This window comes from Papilio xuthus, unplaced genomic scaffold, assembly GCF_000836235.2.
Source record: "Papilio xuthus unplaced genomic scaffold, Pxut_1.1 DF827714.1, whole genome shotgun sequence".
In the NCBI taxonomy this organism is placed as follows: Eukaryota; Metazoa; Arthropoda; class Insecta; order Lepidoptera; family Papilionidae; genus Papilio; species Papilio xuthus.
In genome coordinates this window covers 4411278-4431764 of record NW_013530935.1, presented here as the reverse complement: position 1 = coordinate 4431764, position 20487 = coordinate 4411278, and the positions used below count along the sequence as shown (strand labels likewise).

Here is a 20487-nt window from a genome sequence, read left to right as displayed (position 1 = left end):
TTCTGTCTCGCAACCCTCGTGTGAAAATAGTACAGAGCTATTGCCGTCATCAAGGTCGAGACGGGCGCTCGGCGGCAAACAGCAGAAATAGCATATTTTCAACAGCATTACGCAACTCACGCGTTTCGTAAACTGTTTTCTAACTTTCTACTTCCTAGATAATTAGTAGGACTGTTCCGCTTTGAAGTGCATACTGGAATATGTTTTCTTAGAAAACTGTGTTATTTAAGACAGAGTTTTCCACAGACAAAAATGAAGACGAACGAAAGCATAACTTCTTCAATTAAACTCATTCTTGCTATTGAAACTGTATAATATAATATTCCGCGTATCGTCTGATGAGTGTGCGTCCCGGAGGCCTAATTTAGTACTATTGACCTTCCCACCCTTTTTCTTCTAAGGAAAGGATGGGAAGTGGATGTGGATTTTCCGGATGAGAGGATGCATGGGAAGGGAAAATACTTTCTTTCTGTGCATCCTCTCCTCCGTCGATTAAAGGTAGGCAACGCATAAGCAATTGTGTATGTCTATGGCCAACGGTCACTTCGTTATTTAAGCGATTTCAGTTGGCCACTCGCTCGTTTGCCACCTTATGATATAAAAAAAAGTGATAATTTACTAAAAAATCAAAAAAAATGACATCGGGAAAATGTTATAATATAAACACTGTTTATTTTTCAAACCATTTAACATTTTATTGGTTTCAAGTGTCGGAATCCTTAACAATATCATAATACAAAGAGACATATTTATACGAAATGTCTTACCTTTTTACAAAATGTTAATTCTTAAGATGTATTATGCTTTTGTAGTAGCTTGTATGTATATTTATTTGTATGTATCCGGTATTCTTATACTTTTATCGTGGATTGTTTATGTTTTTTCAGGCTGCGTTAACTAGTATAATTAGTTTATTTTATATCCTTTTTTATCTGTTTTCAGTTTTTACGATCGCGGTAATTCTATCTAGAGTTCTGGAACGAAGACCCATAGCCAAAATGGCGGCGGTGAAGATAAACAAGACTGGTTTAAAAGTTTTTAGCTTTCATTTTAATTTACTTAATTAAAAGTTACTACAGAAAATATACCAAGCACGACACCTATAGAAAAATACGAATAAAATAGAATACTTATTTTGTTTGCATTTAAAATAATTAAAGTATAAAATTTAGTAGTTTTGCATCTGTATTCCTGACATTCGGTCATGAACCACAAAAAAAGAGAAAGAAACGATCACTTTTATTCACAATAGCTGTTAGCTTCACTTCACTCAGAAGACTTTATTCTTTTATAAGAAACTGACGTCACAGTCCCCTACGTAATCGCGTGAAGAAGTTTAATAAATTTTTTGGCGATAGTCTCAAAATTATAATTGAATTAGTACAAAAACAGTTGCATAAATAACATGTTTTGTGAAGACGCCAATTTTTTTTTCGTAATTCTGCATCAAGATGAAAGTTGTATTAGATTTAGAAATAAAAAAAAGATCATTTGTAGTGACATAACAACATCATTAGCATTCTAGTGGTAGCAGCAAATCGTAAATTGTGTGACATAATCAGTTGCGTAGTAACAAAATCTATTCATCAATAAAATGTCTTTGTCATTTAAACTAAACTTTTTAATGGGTTGTGAAATTCATTTAAATACGTCGATTTGAAGGGATAAGAAGATTTTTGAATGAAACTTGGTATATACAGTGAACTACAACAATAACAATAACACAACTCACGCCCGTAACCTTGAGAAGTAGGCAGAGTCGACAAACGTCCATTTGAAGTCCTGTCACACATGTTTTGTGTGCTCATCTAACTAATTGATAACAATAAGTAAGAATAAAATACATTGTAAAAGGCTATATTAAAAATAAAATTGTTAAAAAATAAAACAAAATGCACGAAACTTTTAGTCTGTAGTTAAGAAAGTATTTAGAGTCCAACGTGACTCCTTGCTGAACTCCGAAAGACAGTTTCCGTTTATTCAGTGACAGTGCAAGTGCATTGAGTATGAAACTAGAATACTAATTACTAATATCGATAACACGTTTTCTGGTAAATACGTGTGAGGGATATATTAGTGAGAAGTCACTGGAAAATTAATAACTATGAAGATATATTTGATACGTGACTCTTAAATGATATCTTTCATTTCCTAATATTAATAAAGCTTGGCAAAGAATTATTTTAACGTGATCCAATATCTTAAGTTTAGTAAGACTTCAAAAGCGGGTAAGATATCTGACCTCTATCAGGACTACATTTTTTTTTAATTGGGTAAGTAATTTACCGTCTGCTTTGCAGAGATATCTTCTCGATTTTAAGAAAACGTCCATCTTTTATAGTATTCAGAGAAGGAAACTGCTAATTGAAAATCTGATCCCGCCCTTAATGTTCAATATTTTTTTAATCTTTTATAAAAATAATATTACAAAATGTAAAGCTAACAAGATGGCATAGCACGTTGTCGAGGTGGCCCGCTCAGTACGTTGACAATGTACACTGCGGTGGCTTTATGGAATTTTCAGCAACAAAATAAGTCGACTCCAAGCTAGCGATGTAATATTTTAGAAGCACTGTACAGACATTCTAAACTCTAACTTACATTTTTCATTACAACTAGATAATAAACACCAATTTAAAGAAGGAAATATTTGAAAACATTTCCTAAAAAGATTTAAAACACAGTTTTTTTATCTAATCTTTTAAACACGTTCAGCACAAACGGTAAGATATTAGTGAATTTGCCCGATTTTCTAATGTAGTTTGTTTTCCCACCATAACAATAAATATTTTATAAAAGCAGTCTTATACTAAAAATAGATAGATTTGCTATAATAATGTTAACTTAACAGTTTAGAAAAGGGTTATGTAAGCTACGCCTCGCCTGTCTACGGAGTCCGTAGCACCGCGCTACGCTTTGGTGTTATGTTACCAATTTGAACAACTTGCACTCGCCTGATAGCAGTTTGTCGGATGTTCGATATTGAAAGCGGTGTTAGATTTTCATTAAGTACTTTTTGCAAAGTATATAAAGTTAAAAATATATTGATATTATTAATATATATTATATTTATTAGTTGTACTTGTATTTGTGATTTGTAAACTACAATTTGTTTATAACCCTTTCAAGTATCAGTGACTGGGTAATTTTTTAATAAAATTGTCTAAAAACAAAGTAAATCTGATATTAACCGTTGCTCTGTCTGATATATCCGGGTGTCAAATTACATAATATTTTTTTTTGTTCTAAAAAAACGATGTTTTCTTTGAAATTTTTCCATCAAAATGAGATCTTTGATCTGACGTGAACTCTACGTTATTTCGATGTCTGACATCGAGAGCGGTGCATACGTCACTGAGCGGCCGGCGCCCGTTTATTCTTAGAATAATGTTAGATTAGATCGTTAAATAGGCAATACCACAATAAATTGATACTAAAATTATTCTAGCAAGTGGTGTGTGAAGTTAGAAAAACTTTTTAATAGCTATAATGATGAGGAAACTTTGCCTGGCGAATGTTAGGTAAGCCTTTATGTTCCTCTGTTATTTATTTTCTGTGAGTTATTTGTTGACCTGTTTGTTCTTTTGTATATGAAATTGTTGTACCCTTTTAATAAATTTGTAAATAAATAAAGGATAATAATACTGCTTATGAAAACTATTCCTGAAACTAATTGGTTATTACATACATATTTGTATAGATTAATACATATTTTGGTGTCTTTATGTATGGTAATTTTTAACTTTTAATAACGCTAATAGCGTAAAAAGAATGCAACTCGTGCAAGCAATCGGGGAGGTGAAATAGTTTTTAATAGATTTTCTTAATAAATGTATGTCTTTTTTATTTAAATCTAGGTTCCAAAATTAATCAATTAAAATATAAGGAGGTAAAACAATAATAAATCTTCTTAGATGGATTTTGCTAGCTACAAAGTCATGCAAAGTGACATCCAAAGTAAAATACAGTTAAGTGTGCTTAATTATTATAGCTTGACGGTAGGAACAGACAAAGTTCATTTAAAGCATTAGTTGGTAGTTAACAAGCAAACAGAATAATGCCAATTAAATGAACACAAAGTACGGCCTTTGTCTCGGCAATTTGGCAACAATACGAAATAAAGCGACTTTAAAGAAACAATTTCTGAAATGTCACCTTATTGGCAGACATTTAAAGATGTTATATAAACGAAATGCCTGTCATTATTGTTATGTTATCGTAAAAAAACATTTTGTATACTGATTTGCGTCGTCTGCCAATATAACCTTATATAAGGGACAGGAATTTATTCCTTTGCCAAATATGTATTATAATTACTAAACTTTTTAGAATTTCTTGTGTTGGTATTTTTGTGAAAAGTGATCTTCGATAAAACAGCTTCAAGATTAAAATGTCATATAAGTACAGTTCTAGATTAATTGAATATATTTAATTCATGAAATTCTTCATAAATACAATATGATTGGGTTATCTCACAAATTAGCATGTATCGTAGGGATTTCTGGCAATGGAGGTTGGCATTCGAGGTGCGAGCGGCGCGCGCGCTTGTCGTTTTTGCTAGATTTTCGTCTAAACAATAAAATTATAAACGTCTAAATATAACTCCGTGTCGGTGCCGGCGCGGTTTGGTAGCGGGGATTCAGTCTGGAGGTCTGGACGCGTGCTGAGCGCCCGCGCGACGCCGCACGACTACCACAAGGTCTGTACCACACCTGTTCATAATATTCTCACCTCACAATGTCATTATCACAGTTATTATACACGAACAAAAAGCTTCACCCCTTCGGAAACGTCACGTGTATACGTCTTTTAACGCTTCATGTTTTGGCACGTATAATTCCACAGCGAAAAAATTATTTAAAAATTGTACATTAACGTTCATTAGCCTGACTCGGTAATTAGGGAAATACAGCATTATCTAGATATAATCTGCAATGCGCGGGAAATGTGTCAATTAACGATAATCCAACGCTTTATCCGCTCGGTTGGCTCATCTCTGGAAATATGTATAGATTATAAACATAAAACTATTTAATTATAATAGTAGCTAATAGTTAGCTATTTATGTAATTATTAGTTGTTACTTTAGTGTTTAATTTCTAATTAACAATTTGATGATAAATTATCTATATACATTTCCATTTTTATTTATTTTCATTTACAAGTTTCTTGTGATAGATTCCATATAATTCGATTATTTTAAATATCTAAGAGCCAAGAAGATACAGAACTGAAATAAACCTATCAATTGTCTACTTATATTTTAATTATTTTTAAAATTATATTTATTGTAGTTTAATCACATTTTTATAATTTGATTTATTCTCTTTATCAAATAGAATTTATTAGAATTGATATTCGATTCGAGACGTCTGTTTTTCGGTGCTAGTGAAAATGAAGGATATTTTTATGATAGCGTGGGCGTGGGCGACGGGCCGGCGGGTATTTTGTAACGTTTGCCCAACTTGTCGCGACTCTAATGCTCTTTGGAATTAATTTATTTTCAGTTGAAACCTTGAGCTAATTTATGTTTAACTTTTGATATATTTTGAATATTTATATAATAGAAAAGAATAAACATATCTACTTTATTACACCACGTTTTTTTAATATAAAAAAACTTGCTTTTGTAAGAAAAATTGTAAGTAATAGATATATATTCTTATGGGGATATATTTTACCATCGTCCTTCGATAAAAAAATACAGGTAAAAATATGTTTGAGCACTGACTTTTCAAGAGTAGAAGTATTCCACGTTGAAAAATTGCGATAAGGTTAAAAAGTTGATGTCCATTGTATACAAATATACAATAGATTCGTAAGCTACGTATAGCTACAGGTAAACATTGTGCTACGTGTTGTGATGACGTAGGCATAACCTGGCTACGTCAGAAGTCGCGGCAGACAGGTGTCTGGCCGTACAGACCAATAACACTTCCTACACATTTATACAAATAAATCTATATAACAATTCACTTTAATATTACTCGAGAAGATTTATCAGTTTGCAAACAAAGTCTAGTTAGGATATTCCCTGATAGAAGAACTATTTAGTGGTAAAGAATTAAATAGTATAAGTTGTTTTTGAGTTAAATCAAAACAATCAAATGATATAAAAAATATGAAATCATGATGAATAGCATTAACAACTTATTTTCATTTAAGTCCTAAACAATCTGCGATAAGACATTATTTCGATTTTAAAGTGACATTTCTTTTAAGATTTGAATCCCAGGCTCGAGGCGTTATCAAAAAGTTTGGTTCTCTTTATACTCTACTAAGAGAGTCAGCTTACGTCATATCCCAATTCAATATCATAAATATGATTCTGGCAAAGAATTTTAGAGAAAAATATTAGGAAGATTTACGTTTTACCGAGGCGGCGTGCGTCCTTGCTGGTGTATTTTAAATTTATCGGTTTACATTTGAGCGAATGCATATTTCGCGTTTATTTATGAATGACATCAAGCGAACATTGCTATAATTTGTCTGCAGTCCGCTGGAAGCGTCGCCATGGGGATACTGTTTGGATTGCCTAGACGTTACCATAAAGTTCTACGACCTAACTTTTTTATTTCAGTTTTTATACTGCCAACTATCATAATATTGCCAGGATTTAAACAAATTAAAAATAAAATTACATTCAATAAGATACTTTGATAATCTATAAGAATAAAATTAAGTAACAAACTTAATCAAACCAATATAAAAATTTTATTAAATTAACTTTCAAAATCTATAAAAATAATTCATTTACAGAACTCTAATTTTCAAATATTATACAAACATTATAGGATGACCTTGAGCGATAAAAAAATGATCACATACCTTTTATTTTTGCCTGTAATTCGGTGATACAAAAGCTTAATTTTAGAATTTCATGACTAAAGTTATAATTAGTTTTGGGTCATGGATGTTGTAAACTCGTTGTTACTTTTACTGTCTCGATAAATTGTACTCGTTTAACTGATGTATAGCAATTAAGATAAAAATATATACTTTATTAACTTTTATATCTTATGAGACAAATTGATATAAAATTTGGCACTGTTTGCGCTTTCGAAATGCAAGCACTTAACGCTGTTATAATAAAAAATATTACAATAAAGATAAAATGCAATATGACTACAACATTCGCATTTATAACATTAGTAAATAAGATAGAAAATCTATTTATAGTATTAAGTATGTCTTTACAAAAATATATAAAAAGAGTTATGTAAAGTACATAGTTAACAATAAAGCGGGAAAGGGGGTGAGTGAATAAAGACCTTTTGCACTTACCGAGTGTAGCATAAAAGCATATTAACCTACTTCACTAACATGATGACATTGTGTCATGTGGATATACTTCTTTATGTCAAACTGGTAGTTTTTGTAGTTCCGTATTGCAGAAGTCAATTACTATTCTTTATTGGTATGTCATGAGTCGCTTCCGAAATACAGTTTTGTATAAAATTAATAATTTAAAGATAAAATTATCTTTTACCTATGATTATATATATTATATATATAATAGAAAGTTGTGTTATTTACATTATTTATAACTCAAGAACTGCTTTACCGATATGGCTGAGAATTGGTGAGGAGCTAGCTTAGAGCCAGGAGACTTATGCCTTGAAGAGCTGCTTTTTATTTAACTTATTAATATTATTAATGCGAATGTTTCGATGGATGTGATGAAGATGGATGGATGTATGGGCTACACTAACTAAGTTTTTTATGTATCCACGCGGACGGAGTCGCGGGCGACAGCTAGTTTCATATAAGAAATTCTGAAACTATTGAAATAACATTTATAACTATTGAGATATTCAGCCTTTTATCGTTTTAATAAAAAATGTTATGCACCCGATACGTGGTATGAATATGATTTAGCGTAGAATGTAATCGTGAAGTAAAAACTTATTTTGAAAAATTTATCGACACGAAAGTAGAATTTTACTAATTCTATTAATATCATTTTCTAGTTGTTGCCCACGACTCCGTCTGCGCGGAATAAAAAAAAGATATAATTAGTAACCTATGCGTTCTTCCAGATTATGTTCTACATCTATGCAAATTTCAATGAGATCCGTATAGCTGTTCTAGAGAAACCTAAGAATAAATATCCATCTGTCTGAACATTAGCATTTATAATATAAGTAAAGAGTAAGATTATAATGAAATATAAATTTTTCATTTAACGTCACATTAAATTCGACCGGCGAAAACTCAACTGCGCTGACGAAGTCACAGGCGATTGCCGTTTGAAATAAATTTTCGTAATGCATTAGCGATCTTTAGATGTGTTTTGATTTTGTTTAAAGTACTTGTAAATTAATTCTTTTTAGCATATTGAGATGTAATGCCAGTATATCTGACGTTCCTTTTACATTTAATACAAGTTTATTTGTGAACATAATTTTTGATGGTATCTCTACTGTAATTTAAATTTTCTCGTCCATTTAGTTTGTTTTCTATCCTACATGAGATCAAAGAATATTAGTGTCAATAAGAGATAAGTTATTATATTATGCGAAAGATTTTTTTTCTCTTGCCAGTATTATTATTGAAGTGTTTTTAATATTCCTGCGAATTTCTTTACGTGTAGGATTTTTGTACCGTAATCCTTTTATTCCTCTCTTACATACAGCATTCTTTCTGCGATAATTCGAAACCCTAGATCTAGTAATTTAGGCTATACGTTGCTTTTCATCAGTGAGCAAATTTTATAACGGATTACAATGAATAAAACTCATAATTAGGAGTATTAATTTTTACTGTAAAGTTCCATATTTATGTAGTAATCTGTAACAAAAACTTTTTCATTGTAAAATCTTAGAACGAAGTTTGAAAGTTTCCAGGTTGTAAATATTCTTAAAGTTTACATTATCTAAACTTCGTGATTATAATTTGAAATTTGATGAGTTTTATGTTTACAATAAATTTCTGTTTTGCCTCTGAGTTTTAACTGACTTCGTTCAAGATCAGACTTTGCTATGTATTTTTGGTTATAATAAACACTTTGTTAAGAAACTTTTGAGACGATTACAATATTTATCTAGCTATGTATAAAACTTTAAACAATAATTCCTCTTTTTCATCAGGATTTTCATGTAATACAGCAAGTAGTGTTGATGTCAGACTGCCGGCACTTAAAATTATGCTAATTCATTAAGGGTTTTAATGCCCCCATCGCAAACTCCATAAGACAATGAGGTGATGGTTGTCAAAAAAGAGTTTAACAGTAAAAGAATTATAAACATTATAATGTCTCACGAAAGTTTGAATAATTTATAATAATAAAATAAGTCTAACACCCCCTAGACTAGACGGCATAAATTACTTGTAGCGACAAAATTGGCGATATTAAAAAGCCCTTTTAAGATGCTTTCGTGAAGTTTTAAAAACAACACAGCAGTATAAATGTCTTAGAACCTATCAACTTAAAACCACATAAATAAAAGTCAAGATAATCTAATTTCTAAACAGCATTTGATCATTTTGATATCACAGTCGGCTGGTTAATATTATTTCCGTTTCCATTTAGTTCGTTGAATGGAGAACAATCCACTATGCTGGCCACGTGCCAATCCCGTGACGTCAGCACCGGTGATCCAGGTGATGTACTTTGCCAAGTGTTAATGAACTTGTGCGAACTGAGAACACCTTTGACGGTGTAATAGTTACAAGACGCGATGTCTTTGACCGAGATGTGTCGTAAAAATTTAAATGTCTCGCTTTCCTAGACATATTGGCAGAAAAATAATCAATAGCTATAGTTTTTATTTTATTCTGGTTTCTAAGACTGAATCCAAGTTAAAAACATAGTTATCTCTGTGTTGTCAAAGATAATGCGAGGCATAATGATATTTTTTATACAGATATTTTGATCTCAGAAACCAACTGTAACAGTTGGTTAGTAAACTTTACTATGCTTAAGTCTTTATGAACTTCAATGTTTTGTTGAATAATAGATTCAAACGTAGGCAAAAAAACATCTTATTTTATTACAATTATCGTTATTATATATGCGATTTTATTTAATCTTTCTGCATCGGCATTAAGATACTTGTAAATTCCATTTCTTTCGTATTAATTTAGTTAAATATATTTTTAATTTTATAGCAAACATTCTTGAACGTTTACGTTTAAATTTCTTTAGTTATGACCTTAATTAATGCCAAAGCGCATGTTTAACTGCAAATTTTGCAGTCGTTACTGTAGCGAATACAGTGCTAATATCGTTTTCCGTTGAGCGATAAAACGAACATATGTCGAGCGAGACAGTACCCGTACAGTCATAAACGCAAGCGTAATAGTGATTGAGGATAATAAAATACGAAAATAAACAGGCGTTTTCACTGGCAGAGTAACTAACAGTACGTAGAACCGCGGAGAACATTTGCCGATATTTTTCTTTGAGGCGTTATGTTTTTAAATCATTGATGACTTTAATAGAACATTGAGAATCAAATTTAACTTTTATGTACCTCTATTCGATTATGATATTTTTTTAAATTAAATATAGTGTTGAAGCTCAAGGAGCGTCGGTGGGTCAGGGGTCAAGCACTTGACTTGCAATCTGTAGGTCCTGGGTTCGAATTCCGCCATGTACCAATGTGTTTTTGGATTTCCGATTTACATATGTACATTTATCCCACGTTCTTACGGTGAAAGAAAACATCGTGATGCAACCTGCACATATCTGAGAAGAAATTCAAAGATATATGTGAAGTCAACCAACCCGCACTGGGCCAGCGTGGTTGACTATGGCCTAGTCACCCTTGATTTAGAGTAGGCTCGAGCCTCTCGGTGGTGACGTATAGTGAGCTGATGATGATGTTGAAGCTCAAAGTAAAGTCCTTAGCCAAGGCGTTATTTAATATATATACCTATTACACTCAAATAAAAGCTTTTAAAATTCCTGCAAATTACATTTTCCAATACAAATTGTGTTTCAATTTGATTTAATTACCTCATTAGTGTTTCTCAAGCTCATTATAAAGACAAATCGTATTTGAGTTGTTATATACTAGTTAAAAAAACAAGTAAAATAAAATAAGGAAAGAACGTAAAAGACAAAATGAGACGATTACTTTTCCTTGTTGTGCCCAAAATTTTGTTTCGTGCCATTGGTTTGCCACCCCTGGATCTCTTTTTAAGTAAGTCTTTTTTACTATTCAAAAACTCCATTATCAAGAAGGAAGTATCTTAGGAATATTTTTATATTAGAAAAAATATAATTGCTATTTGAAATAACGAATTAATAATATTTTGTTTCTTGACGGGAACACGACTATGTATAATAATATTGTAAAAACATATTCTGGCGTAAAGAGTTAAATTTGCGCGTAAAGTGGTTTGGATCTGTGTCAAACAAAATGCTAATCCAGCTGTTTATAAATGTTCGCACGTCGCCTTTGATTTAAATGTTGTTGTTAAGAAGCAAGATAAACATTTTATGGAAGTTGGCGCGTGAAATTATGAACATCATTCGTTATTAATATTATAAGTGTAAATAACGATCACTTGAAGAAACTAGGAAAACTATTTGAATATAAAAAAAATAAATCTTTATTGAACCAAAAAAACTTTACAGTTCGTTAGGACTCTTGCACGTGTCTTCTCTTAAGCTAGGTTTTAAATAGGTTCCAATCTATGCCGTATGTTTGAGTGTATGTGAGAGTGTGTGAGAGTGTCTGAGAGTGTCTGAGAGTGTCTGTAGGTGTGGTGTGTGTGTGTGTGTGTGTGAATTTAAAAGTTAACCTATTTTATGTTCTTCGTAAAGTTCTTCATTATAAAACTTTCTGCCTTTTATTCGTCTTTGATTTGTTATTAAGTAAAGATATCAAATACGTTGATGATTGTAATATGCGATTGATGTAGTTTTATTAGTGTCTGGTTGGGCGCCATTGAAACGCGTTTCATACGATGTGCTCGGATTACAGACGAGAATAACTGAAAAGTTATTGCTCACAGCGCTGTAGGCGGTTTGTTAATTCAATTTCAATTAATTCGCGAGATCAAATTGTCTGTTAAATTTTGTTGTGTGCTTTTCAATTTATAAATCAATAGTATTTATATTTGTTCCTCTATAATAGTACTGTTTTTTGAGCACTGTGAAAATTAAATATTTTAACAAACATTTATAAAACATAATTTATTTTCTCATAATTATCGTATTTTCGTATTTTATTTTTAATCAATTTATTAAATGTCATTATTACGAAATCTTATCTTACCAATATTATAAATGCGAATGTTTAGATGGTGGATGGATGTTTGTTTGTACGTACATCCGGAACGGCTCAACGGATTGTCATGAAATTTGGCACACATGTAGTACATAGTCTGGAAGAACACACAGGTTACTTATATATACAGGTTTTTTTATATCCTGCATGGACGGAGACGCGGGAAAAAGCTAGTAATAAATATAATATTGAAAATGTCGCAACTCTTATCAACAAATGACAACAAAGCGTCGGCACGCGGATGATCATATTATGCACAAGCTATTGCCCGAGGAAATCTCAACTCGGTGAACTTTCCATTGATACACAATTTGCCTTTCAAACTATGAGATTTTTCCGCAGTAATGCCATTATTTTGCACAACTTACGATGTCGTGTGCACACCGTGACGTTTTAATAAGATATTTTCTTCGTTTTTCATGCTTGCTATTTTTTATTTAAATTCCGAAAAACATTTATTTTAATGTAAAATGTTGAAAGAAAAAAAACATTTAAAAAACTTAAAGTTTAATGCGACGACAAAAATCAAATGTAGTACGTGAAAGTATGAATAGAGAAAATGGGTACAAACATCAAAAACCCTTTATTTTAAAGTCTAAAGAGCGTTAAAGCGCTCGAATAAAATGCAACGACATTATTGGTGGATTCATTCGCGCGAGCAGAGTCTATTTTAATGTTAGTTCCCTCGCGAAAAAATAGTTTATGGTGACATGAATCTTTGCATTCGGTCGCTGTATATGAAAGCTGTATGATAACGTTTTAACGGGGTTAATGGTCTCGGATTCAGTTGGATTGTTGCCTAATGCGTCTCTGACATGTATGATTTGTTTTTTTTTTTGTTGGGAAATCGGTATTGGAATGGAATATGTCGGGAATAATACAGTTCCCCGGCGAGCGGACAGCGACGCTATATAGCGGCTGTCTCCAATGCAAACGGAAATCTGGATTTCGCATGTGCTATTTTTATACGATTATAAATTTCAATGCCTTTTGTTTTGTTTCCTCTATCGACTTTCATTGTTCCGGGGACGAAGCGGTAGAGAAATATAAAAATAAACAATCAAACAAAATAGCTTTTGTATACGAAGTGCAATGGAATGAATAATAGGAGGAAAGTATATGTCGGAATTTAGATTACGGAGACCTGTTGGTGGTATGGTATTTTGTGTTTCCATTGCCGAAACATCTGTACAAGAATATTGTTATATTTGATTTTTCAAAGATTATGAGAGGAATTACACTTCAAACACACTTCATTTAACGCCACAAAAATACTTTTTATTAAAAAAAATGACACTAAAGATTAATCGAAAAATTGTATTTAAAGTCTGTTTTTTACAGAACACTGAAGGCAGTGTTAAAAGCATAGTTTGATACATGAACATATTGCTAATTGTAAAATATCAGAAAGCTATTCTAATTTGCAAACAGGCAAACCGCCAACATCTGCAAGGGCACACGTGATTAGAAATATACACACCAATCTAAACGTATAAACATTTAACTTTATATTTTAAGGTTTAAATTCACTAATGCAAATATTTAGTTTATTTTTTATATGATTAGTAACTTTTGCCCGCGACTCCGTCTACTTGAGATTATAATAAAACTTAGTAGCCTATGTGTTTTACTAGACTATGTTTGACATCTATGCCAAATTTCTAAAAGATCCGTTGATCCATTCTGGAGATACGTAGTAACAAACATCCATCCTAAAATTCACATTTAAGTATAAGTAAGATTAATAAGAAGTAAGATGATTGTCTTATTTTTTACAGTTTTAATTTTATGCGTTCCTTGTAAAAATTAATTGATTAATAAAAATATAGAAAAAACCTCCACGATTGATATGGTTATTTATCTAATTTATAACTAACTTTTTTATTGTTTTTTTCAGAATGGCGACTAAAGAAGAAACTGTGGAGACAGTAACTAAAGTAAGTTAAAATATATTTATGTAGGTAGATCTAGTCTAACAGTAAATTGTAAAATGGTACAATAACTTGGGGTTTTTTGGATTATATGTTCGAATGCTGTTTTTGGTAGATAAATAAGTGTTAATAATGATATTAGGCGTTTATATTTATCAAAATATTTTTATAACACATTTTACTGCCAGTAAAAAAAGAGATCAACAAAGGCAAAAATCAAACAGGAATTGAAGAGAAAATTGAAAAGTCCGGAACTGCAAATTTAAGTTAATTTCACAATAAAATAGTTGCAATGCAAGAAAACATTAATGTCCGCCGTATCGACGATCGAGCAAGACAAATTGTAGACGAGGCGTCCGTTAATATTGGGGTCGGGACCAAAATACATGTCGGGTGCGGATCGTGCGCCAGTAGGCGTAAGGCGGCGCGAGCGCCGACCGCGCTGTGCCTTCGCTCTCGGACAAATCGCCTCATTTACTTAGCACAGGCTAAAATTAACCGCTACCAGATAATCCTCTTGCAACAATACATGTGTAAAACCTTGTGTCAAAGAGTTATGTGAAAATCTAGAAAAGATAAAAGTGATTTGTTTACTAAATTAATGTGGAAAAACGACAAGAATCCGTGATCTGTACACGGTACAGGAAGTAAATGAAATTTATCTAGAATTCACATTATACGTGAGTATTTTAAATTTATTTTTTACAATTTTTGTCAAATTGCCAAACTCTTGTTGAATTCTTGAAGAGATAAAAATATTTTATAACGATATAATAAAATAATAACAATTTATATACGATCAAAAGGAATAACAAAATTGTTGTATATTTCAGAAAAATGAATCCACCGTCACAATTATATGGTGCCATGAATAAGGAGCGAAAGCCATTTACCTATACTCCTGGCGGAATTGATCTATCACAGATAAAATCTGAGCGTATGGCCCAAAGATTATTGAGAAATGCAATGGACCAGGGTGTCCCGGAGCAACCGACGTCACATCTCCAGTCGCCGCCCACACCCACAGCAATAAACGTGCCCAATTTTAATTGTTTACCGGTACAAGTTTTCCCAACTTTTCCTCTTCCATCGAATCCGAAATCATTATTAAAGACGAGAAGCAATCAACAAAAGGAGCCATGTTTGCAAGATATACCAAATTCGGAACAATTAAAAACAAATGTCAATCAATTTGGTATAAAACAATGCTACGAAAACAATAATAAAAATATATCGAATTATAATCAATTAAACAACGAAAACAAAAACAATGATCAGTCTTCACCATTGCATGAATATACTCCGCCTATAGTGCGATCCTATCCGTATTACGAAACTAGTGAATATGCAGATGCAAGTTCTCCGAAATGTTACGTACCAACAGAAATAAAATCTTACGAAGATGACCAGTACAAGTACAATGATTCCATAAATAATAAAACCAGTTTTACATATGAACCTTCTGTAACGAACACTTCAGATACCACGCTAAGACCTTTACTGACTTCGACTTACACAATGGAAAAAAATATACCTAAAACATTGGAAGAGATGACGGGAACTGAAAACAATCAGGTGGATGTAAAGTCACTATATATTTATTATGTGTATGTCTATATGTGTGTGTACATTGTTTGCTATATGTATTTAATGTACAATATTAAAGATACGTAATGAAGAGAAAAGTATTTTGTGAGTTTTTAATCTTAACTTTTGTTTTTACCTCAATGTTATATTTTTTGAGAATCTTTCAATTAATATATTTCACGATAACTTTTAGTACTTCTATAATTTAATGATTATAATTTTTTCAGAATGAAATAAAAGTCGTCAAGAAACATATTGAAACAGAAAACAATACCGAAGGACAAAATGGTGACGCGAACGTTGAAGCTGCTGTAACTGTAAAGTTACCTGGGAAAAAATCATCGGCTAAAACGGAGACAAAAGTGGAAGTAGTTAAAAACGTTCGACCAGATGGGTCTACTGAGGAAGTTAAAACAACGACGACTAAGACGACTATTGACGGTAAAACGGAAATCACGACTAAAACGGAAACAACTATAATACCAAAAGAGGAAGAATATGAAGAGGAAGAGTTTGTAGAGGAGGAAGAAGAAGAAGAAGAAGAAAATGAACAAGAGAATGCAGTTATTAAAGAAACTGCTGCATCAAAGGAAGACGTAAGAGAAAATGACGTAGAAAATGATTCAGAAGTAGATGAAGATATAAAACATGAACAAAAAGAAAATTTGAGTAGTCAAGAAGAAACTTCGGAAACGATAATAACAAAACAAGTAACAGTAACCCAGTCTGAACAAAACCAGGAAAATTCTGAAGAAGAAGTTGAAGAAGAAGAAGAAGAGAAAGAAGAGGAAGTTGAAAGTAAAAACGAAGAAAATCAGGTCGAAAATAATATCACCGATAATAGAGAGGAATCGGAAGAAGATGCTGACGATGAAGATGAAGAAAAGGTGGACATCAAAAATGAGAAGATTGAGGAACCTGAAGAAAAAGATAGGGCACAAGAAAACCAGGAGCCTGAAACTAAACAACACGAAGAATTAGAAGAATCTGAAACGATTGATGTTACCAAATCTAAAGAAGTTGAAACACAATTAGAAGAAACAATTAAAACGGAGGATAAGAAAGAAAAAGAAGTTACTAAAGAAGATAGCAAAAGTTCGACAGATGTTACAAAAGAAACGGTTGCCAATGACCTTCGTGATAACGAAGAATCCGAAAAAAGTACTGTCCAGTCCCAAGATACTAAATCGACTGATGATAGTAAAGAAGAAATAATTATAGAAGTGCAAGTCTTGAAACCAAGCTCACAGGAAACAGAAAACACTAAGATTGAGAACGAAGTTAAATCATCATTATCATCAGAACGCAACATACCGTTCCGAGAACCCTCAGCACCACTTGAGAAGGTCGAAGATGTAGAAATTAAACCAATAGGTGAAATAATTTCAAAAACTCGAACAGAAAATACCGAAATAATAACTACTTCGTTAGATAAACCCACAACTGGATTAAGTACACAAACTGCGTATAACAGAATAGAGAATATTGTGACAGTGAATAAAACAACCAAAACGTTAGATCACGCGTATGATCAGCATCCACCACTCGGAATTCCTACTGTTAAAACTTATTTTGCTCCTACAACAGACCGATTAACAACGTCTCCTTATCAACCAGTTTATACTCCTGAACCACAAACTGAAAGAAGACACAGTTTGCTTCTTGACCGACTTAGTGTCGATCGTCAAATACCACCCGCAGAGCTTTACCAAAGTAATTATCAGACTTATGAACAAAATCAATGGACACAAGAACCTCAATCAGAAGTTTTAACTGTAAGTAATGTGAAACCCAGTACAATTACAAAGAACCAGCAATGGTATCAACAAACGAAAAAAGAAGAAGTTTCTTATGATACGGCCCCATCTCTTAACGCACCCACTCAAGACTGGAGCACACAGCCACAACAAAGACAAACACCCCAACCTTCTCAGACTCAGTTCCAATATCAACCGCAGACTCAACCATCATACACAATTGATAAACAAGACACTTTTACATCTACATTGAATAATTCTAATATCTATCAACAGACCACATACCAACCAAGCTACGTGCCTAAACCAACTAGCTGGGTAGGAAATAATGTTAATTTACCAAAAACGATTCCTACCATAAACAAACCACAGAGTCAGTATTCATATGTAAACAAAGAACCTACAGAAACTTATCAAACGCTTCCACAGCCATATTCATCTTCTTATATTCCACCTCCATGGGAACAAGATCCCAACTATGTGCCGGAAAGTTTGAACACCCCTTACTATACACCACCACCAAGCAATAAGTTTACCAGTAGCACTACTCCTGCTTGGACACCCAAGCCAACAAGCAAATTCTCAAAACCAAAACCAACATCGTACATACCACCTGCACCGAATCAATCTTTCGTTAAACCAGTTACTATGGCCGATCAACCAAAATTGCCTGGCCGTAAAACATATTACAGTGAATATGAAAGACGTTATATCTCAGTACCAGAAGCTACGTACATACCAACAGAGAACAAGTTCCAAGCGCAGCCTGATCCCTCGCCACAATATTATTACGACAATAACGAACCAAAGGAGACTGTCGAGCATGAATGGCGAAAAGAGTTACGAGAATTTTCTGAGAAAACACAGAGTCAGACAAACACTGACCAAACATCAGTCAGACCTCCATGGGAAGAGGATCCCAAGTACTACGCTCCTACAGTCACTACTGAATTTACTTCCACACCTACTTGGAGCCAAACTTTAAGACCGAGTTCATGGCGCGACAGAAGTTTTGAATCGGAGTTTGGAAGAGCAAAAGAACTATCAAGGGCTAACACGTTGGGACGTGGCCGACCTCAAAGTTCATATGTGAAGAGCAACATTAGCACTCCTATCCAGGAGAGGACTCGTGGAGTTTCAGTGGACAGATACAATCCAAATAATTACCAGTCTCCGGTACCTTCTGAATATCCTCCAGTCCAGAGTCACACTTTAGACCCATCTGTTGGCGCGAAGACGTACCATAACCCGAATGTACCAGCTTATCACTCCCGAGCCTCTGCTGAACCTAGGTAAGATTAAACGCATATACTCTTGTGTTATTTTTGTATATGCCGTAGATTTTGATTTAAAGGAATGTTAAAGTATTAAAAAATTGCCAACTAGTGTGCATTGTTATCATTTAATTTGATTCATAAAACTTCCTGCATCTAACAGTGTTATTAATAGTAAAATACATATATACATTAATGTATATTGTGTTGTTAATTTCAGAGAGCAATCGGCAGCTATTCCCCAACCCCGGCACTACGCGGAAGCGCGAGCACCGCCTCTGCAATCAAGATCCTTTAAGTACCTTCAATGGATAACTGGAACTGAAGATTAAGCCAAAAATAAATAATTATTAGCTTAAGTTATATAAGTAACAAAGTTCGAGAGAAGTGTAAATGTAGCATAATAAATTTTCATTTTTCAAGTTCCTCTCTTGAAAAGCGCGAATATTTAAAAAGAAAAAGTTTTAATTTATATTTTCGAAAAAGAACGAATTCTTAGCTTATAATGAATATGTGTAATTTTCAATGTAAAAATTAATTATTTTTAATTCTAACAGAATCGTTAACTTTGAACGCTTTATAGAGAAAAAAAGTGACAAACATCAGATAGTTTATGATTTGATTAAGTTTTTAATTATTACAAAGATTTCGCTACTGAGATATTGTTATGGTTATCAGAAATTGCTATGTGATATTCTCCTTTACTTATCGTGGGTTTCCGAGACCAAAATATCCGTTTAAAACATATTGTTATCACTGTTTAACCAAGGATATTGACAGGGATGACGATATGTTTTATACAGAGATTTTGGTATAAGAAACACACGGTTAATTTGCTAACCTAGTCATTGGAGACAAATCGTTAATACCTTTTTAGAAATAAAAGCTTTGTTTTTTTAATTATGTACTTACATTTATTTTATTATTTCGTTTTAATGTTTCTATTTAACATTAGTTTAGTTGTTTGTATGTTGTTACATACCGGCTTTTATTTATTTAAAACTCGTGTTATGTACATTATCAGTATCATAATAACCCTTGTGAATATTAAATCAAACGTATATTTTTATTTCATTATTTATTGTTGCTACGAGTTTTCACTGTTGAAACATTTGTACTTGAACATATTGCTATCTCTCTCATACTATTTGGATAATAATGAAACAACTATATGTCTATACAAATGTTAGGCAAGTGGAAATTCACGGTTAATGCATGGTCCATTATGTAACAGTTCAAACATTTTATATTTTAATTTGTGAAAACGTTGTTGAGTTTTATTTAATAAATACTTAATAAAATGTTCATTTAATTTATAAATACTTAATCACTTATAGGACAGGAAAGTAAAGGTTTTTTCTTGAGAAGATTTATATAAAATATAAAAGACTGAATTTCTAGAAGTCGGAATTCGAAGAGAAAACAGGAAACAGCATATTAAATATTGTTCTCAGGTGACCCAGTTTTGTTCTGTATATCAAAGTTATATATAAAAACAAGAATTAACATTCCCACCTACCACTTTGCTCGTTCTCCAGTGGAGTGAAAAAACCGTAAAAACCTTTTACAGACGTGTTACACCGAAACGCTCTCTCCCGCTCCCCAACTATTCCACTTAACGCCCGCGAATGGCCTGTCTAGGTGTCCTTAACTTGAAATGTTTAATTTAATTCTAAATCTGATAAAATAAAATCGAAAC

General features: G+C 32.6%; 1 protein-coding gene across 3 annotated transcripts; it reads left to right on the top strand.

The window, feature by feature from the left end:
• The first annotated feature begins 4530 nt into the window (after positions 1 to 4530).
• LOC106116726 (probable serine/threonine-protein kinase kinX) lies at positions 4531 to 20095 on the top strand. Of its 3 annotated transcripts, none has more exons than XM_013310694.1 (4): positions 4531 to 4699; positions 14137 to 14176; positions 15985 to 18806; positions 19009 to 20095. In XM_013310694.1, the coding sequence occupies exons 2-4, from the start codon at positions 14138 to 14140 to the stop codon at positions 19118 to 19120; spliced, it is 2973 nt and encodes a 990-aa protein (XP_013166148.1). In that variant the 5' UTR covers positions 4531 to 4699; position 14137; the 3' UTR covers positions 19121 to 20095. The 3 variants fall into 3 exon arrangements, with proteins under 3 accessions (XP_013166148.1, XP_013166147.1, XP_013166146.1); XM_013310693.1 differs by lacking the exons at positions 4531 to 4699; positions 14137 to 14176 and adding exons at positions 14381 to 14850; positions 15004 to 15745; XM_013310692.1 differs by lacking the exons at positions 4531 to 4699; positions 14137 to 14176 and adding exons at positions 14381 to 14850; positions 15004 to 15751.
• Positions 20096 to 20487: the final 392 nt, after the last annotated feature.

Excerpts from the sequence above, each read along its gene's own strand:
- LOC106116726 (XM_013310692.1), top strand. The coding sequence starts at position 15,008 with ATGAATCCACCGTCACAATTATATGGTGCCATGAATAAGGAGCGAAAG. Across the intron at positions 15,752-15,984 it reads CTGAAAACAATCAGGTGGAT|AATGAAATAAAAGTCGTCAA; the intron begins GTAAAGTCACTA and ends TAATTTTTTCAG. Across the intron at positions 18,807-19,008 it reads CGAGCCTCTGCTGAACCTAG|AGAGCAATCGGCAGCTATTC; the intron begins GTAAGATTAAAC and ends TGTTAATTTCAG.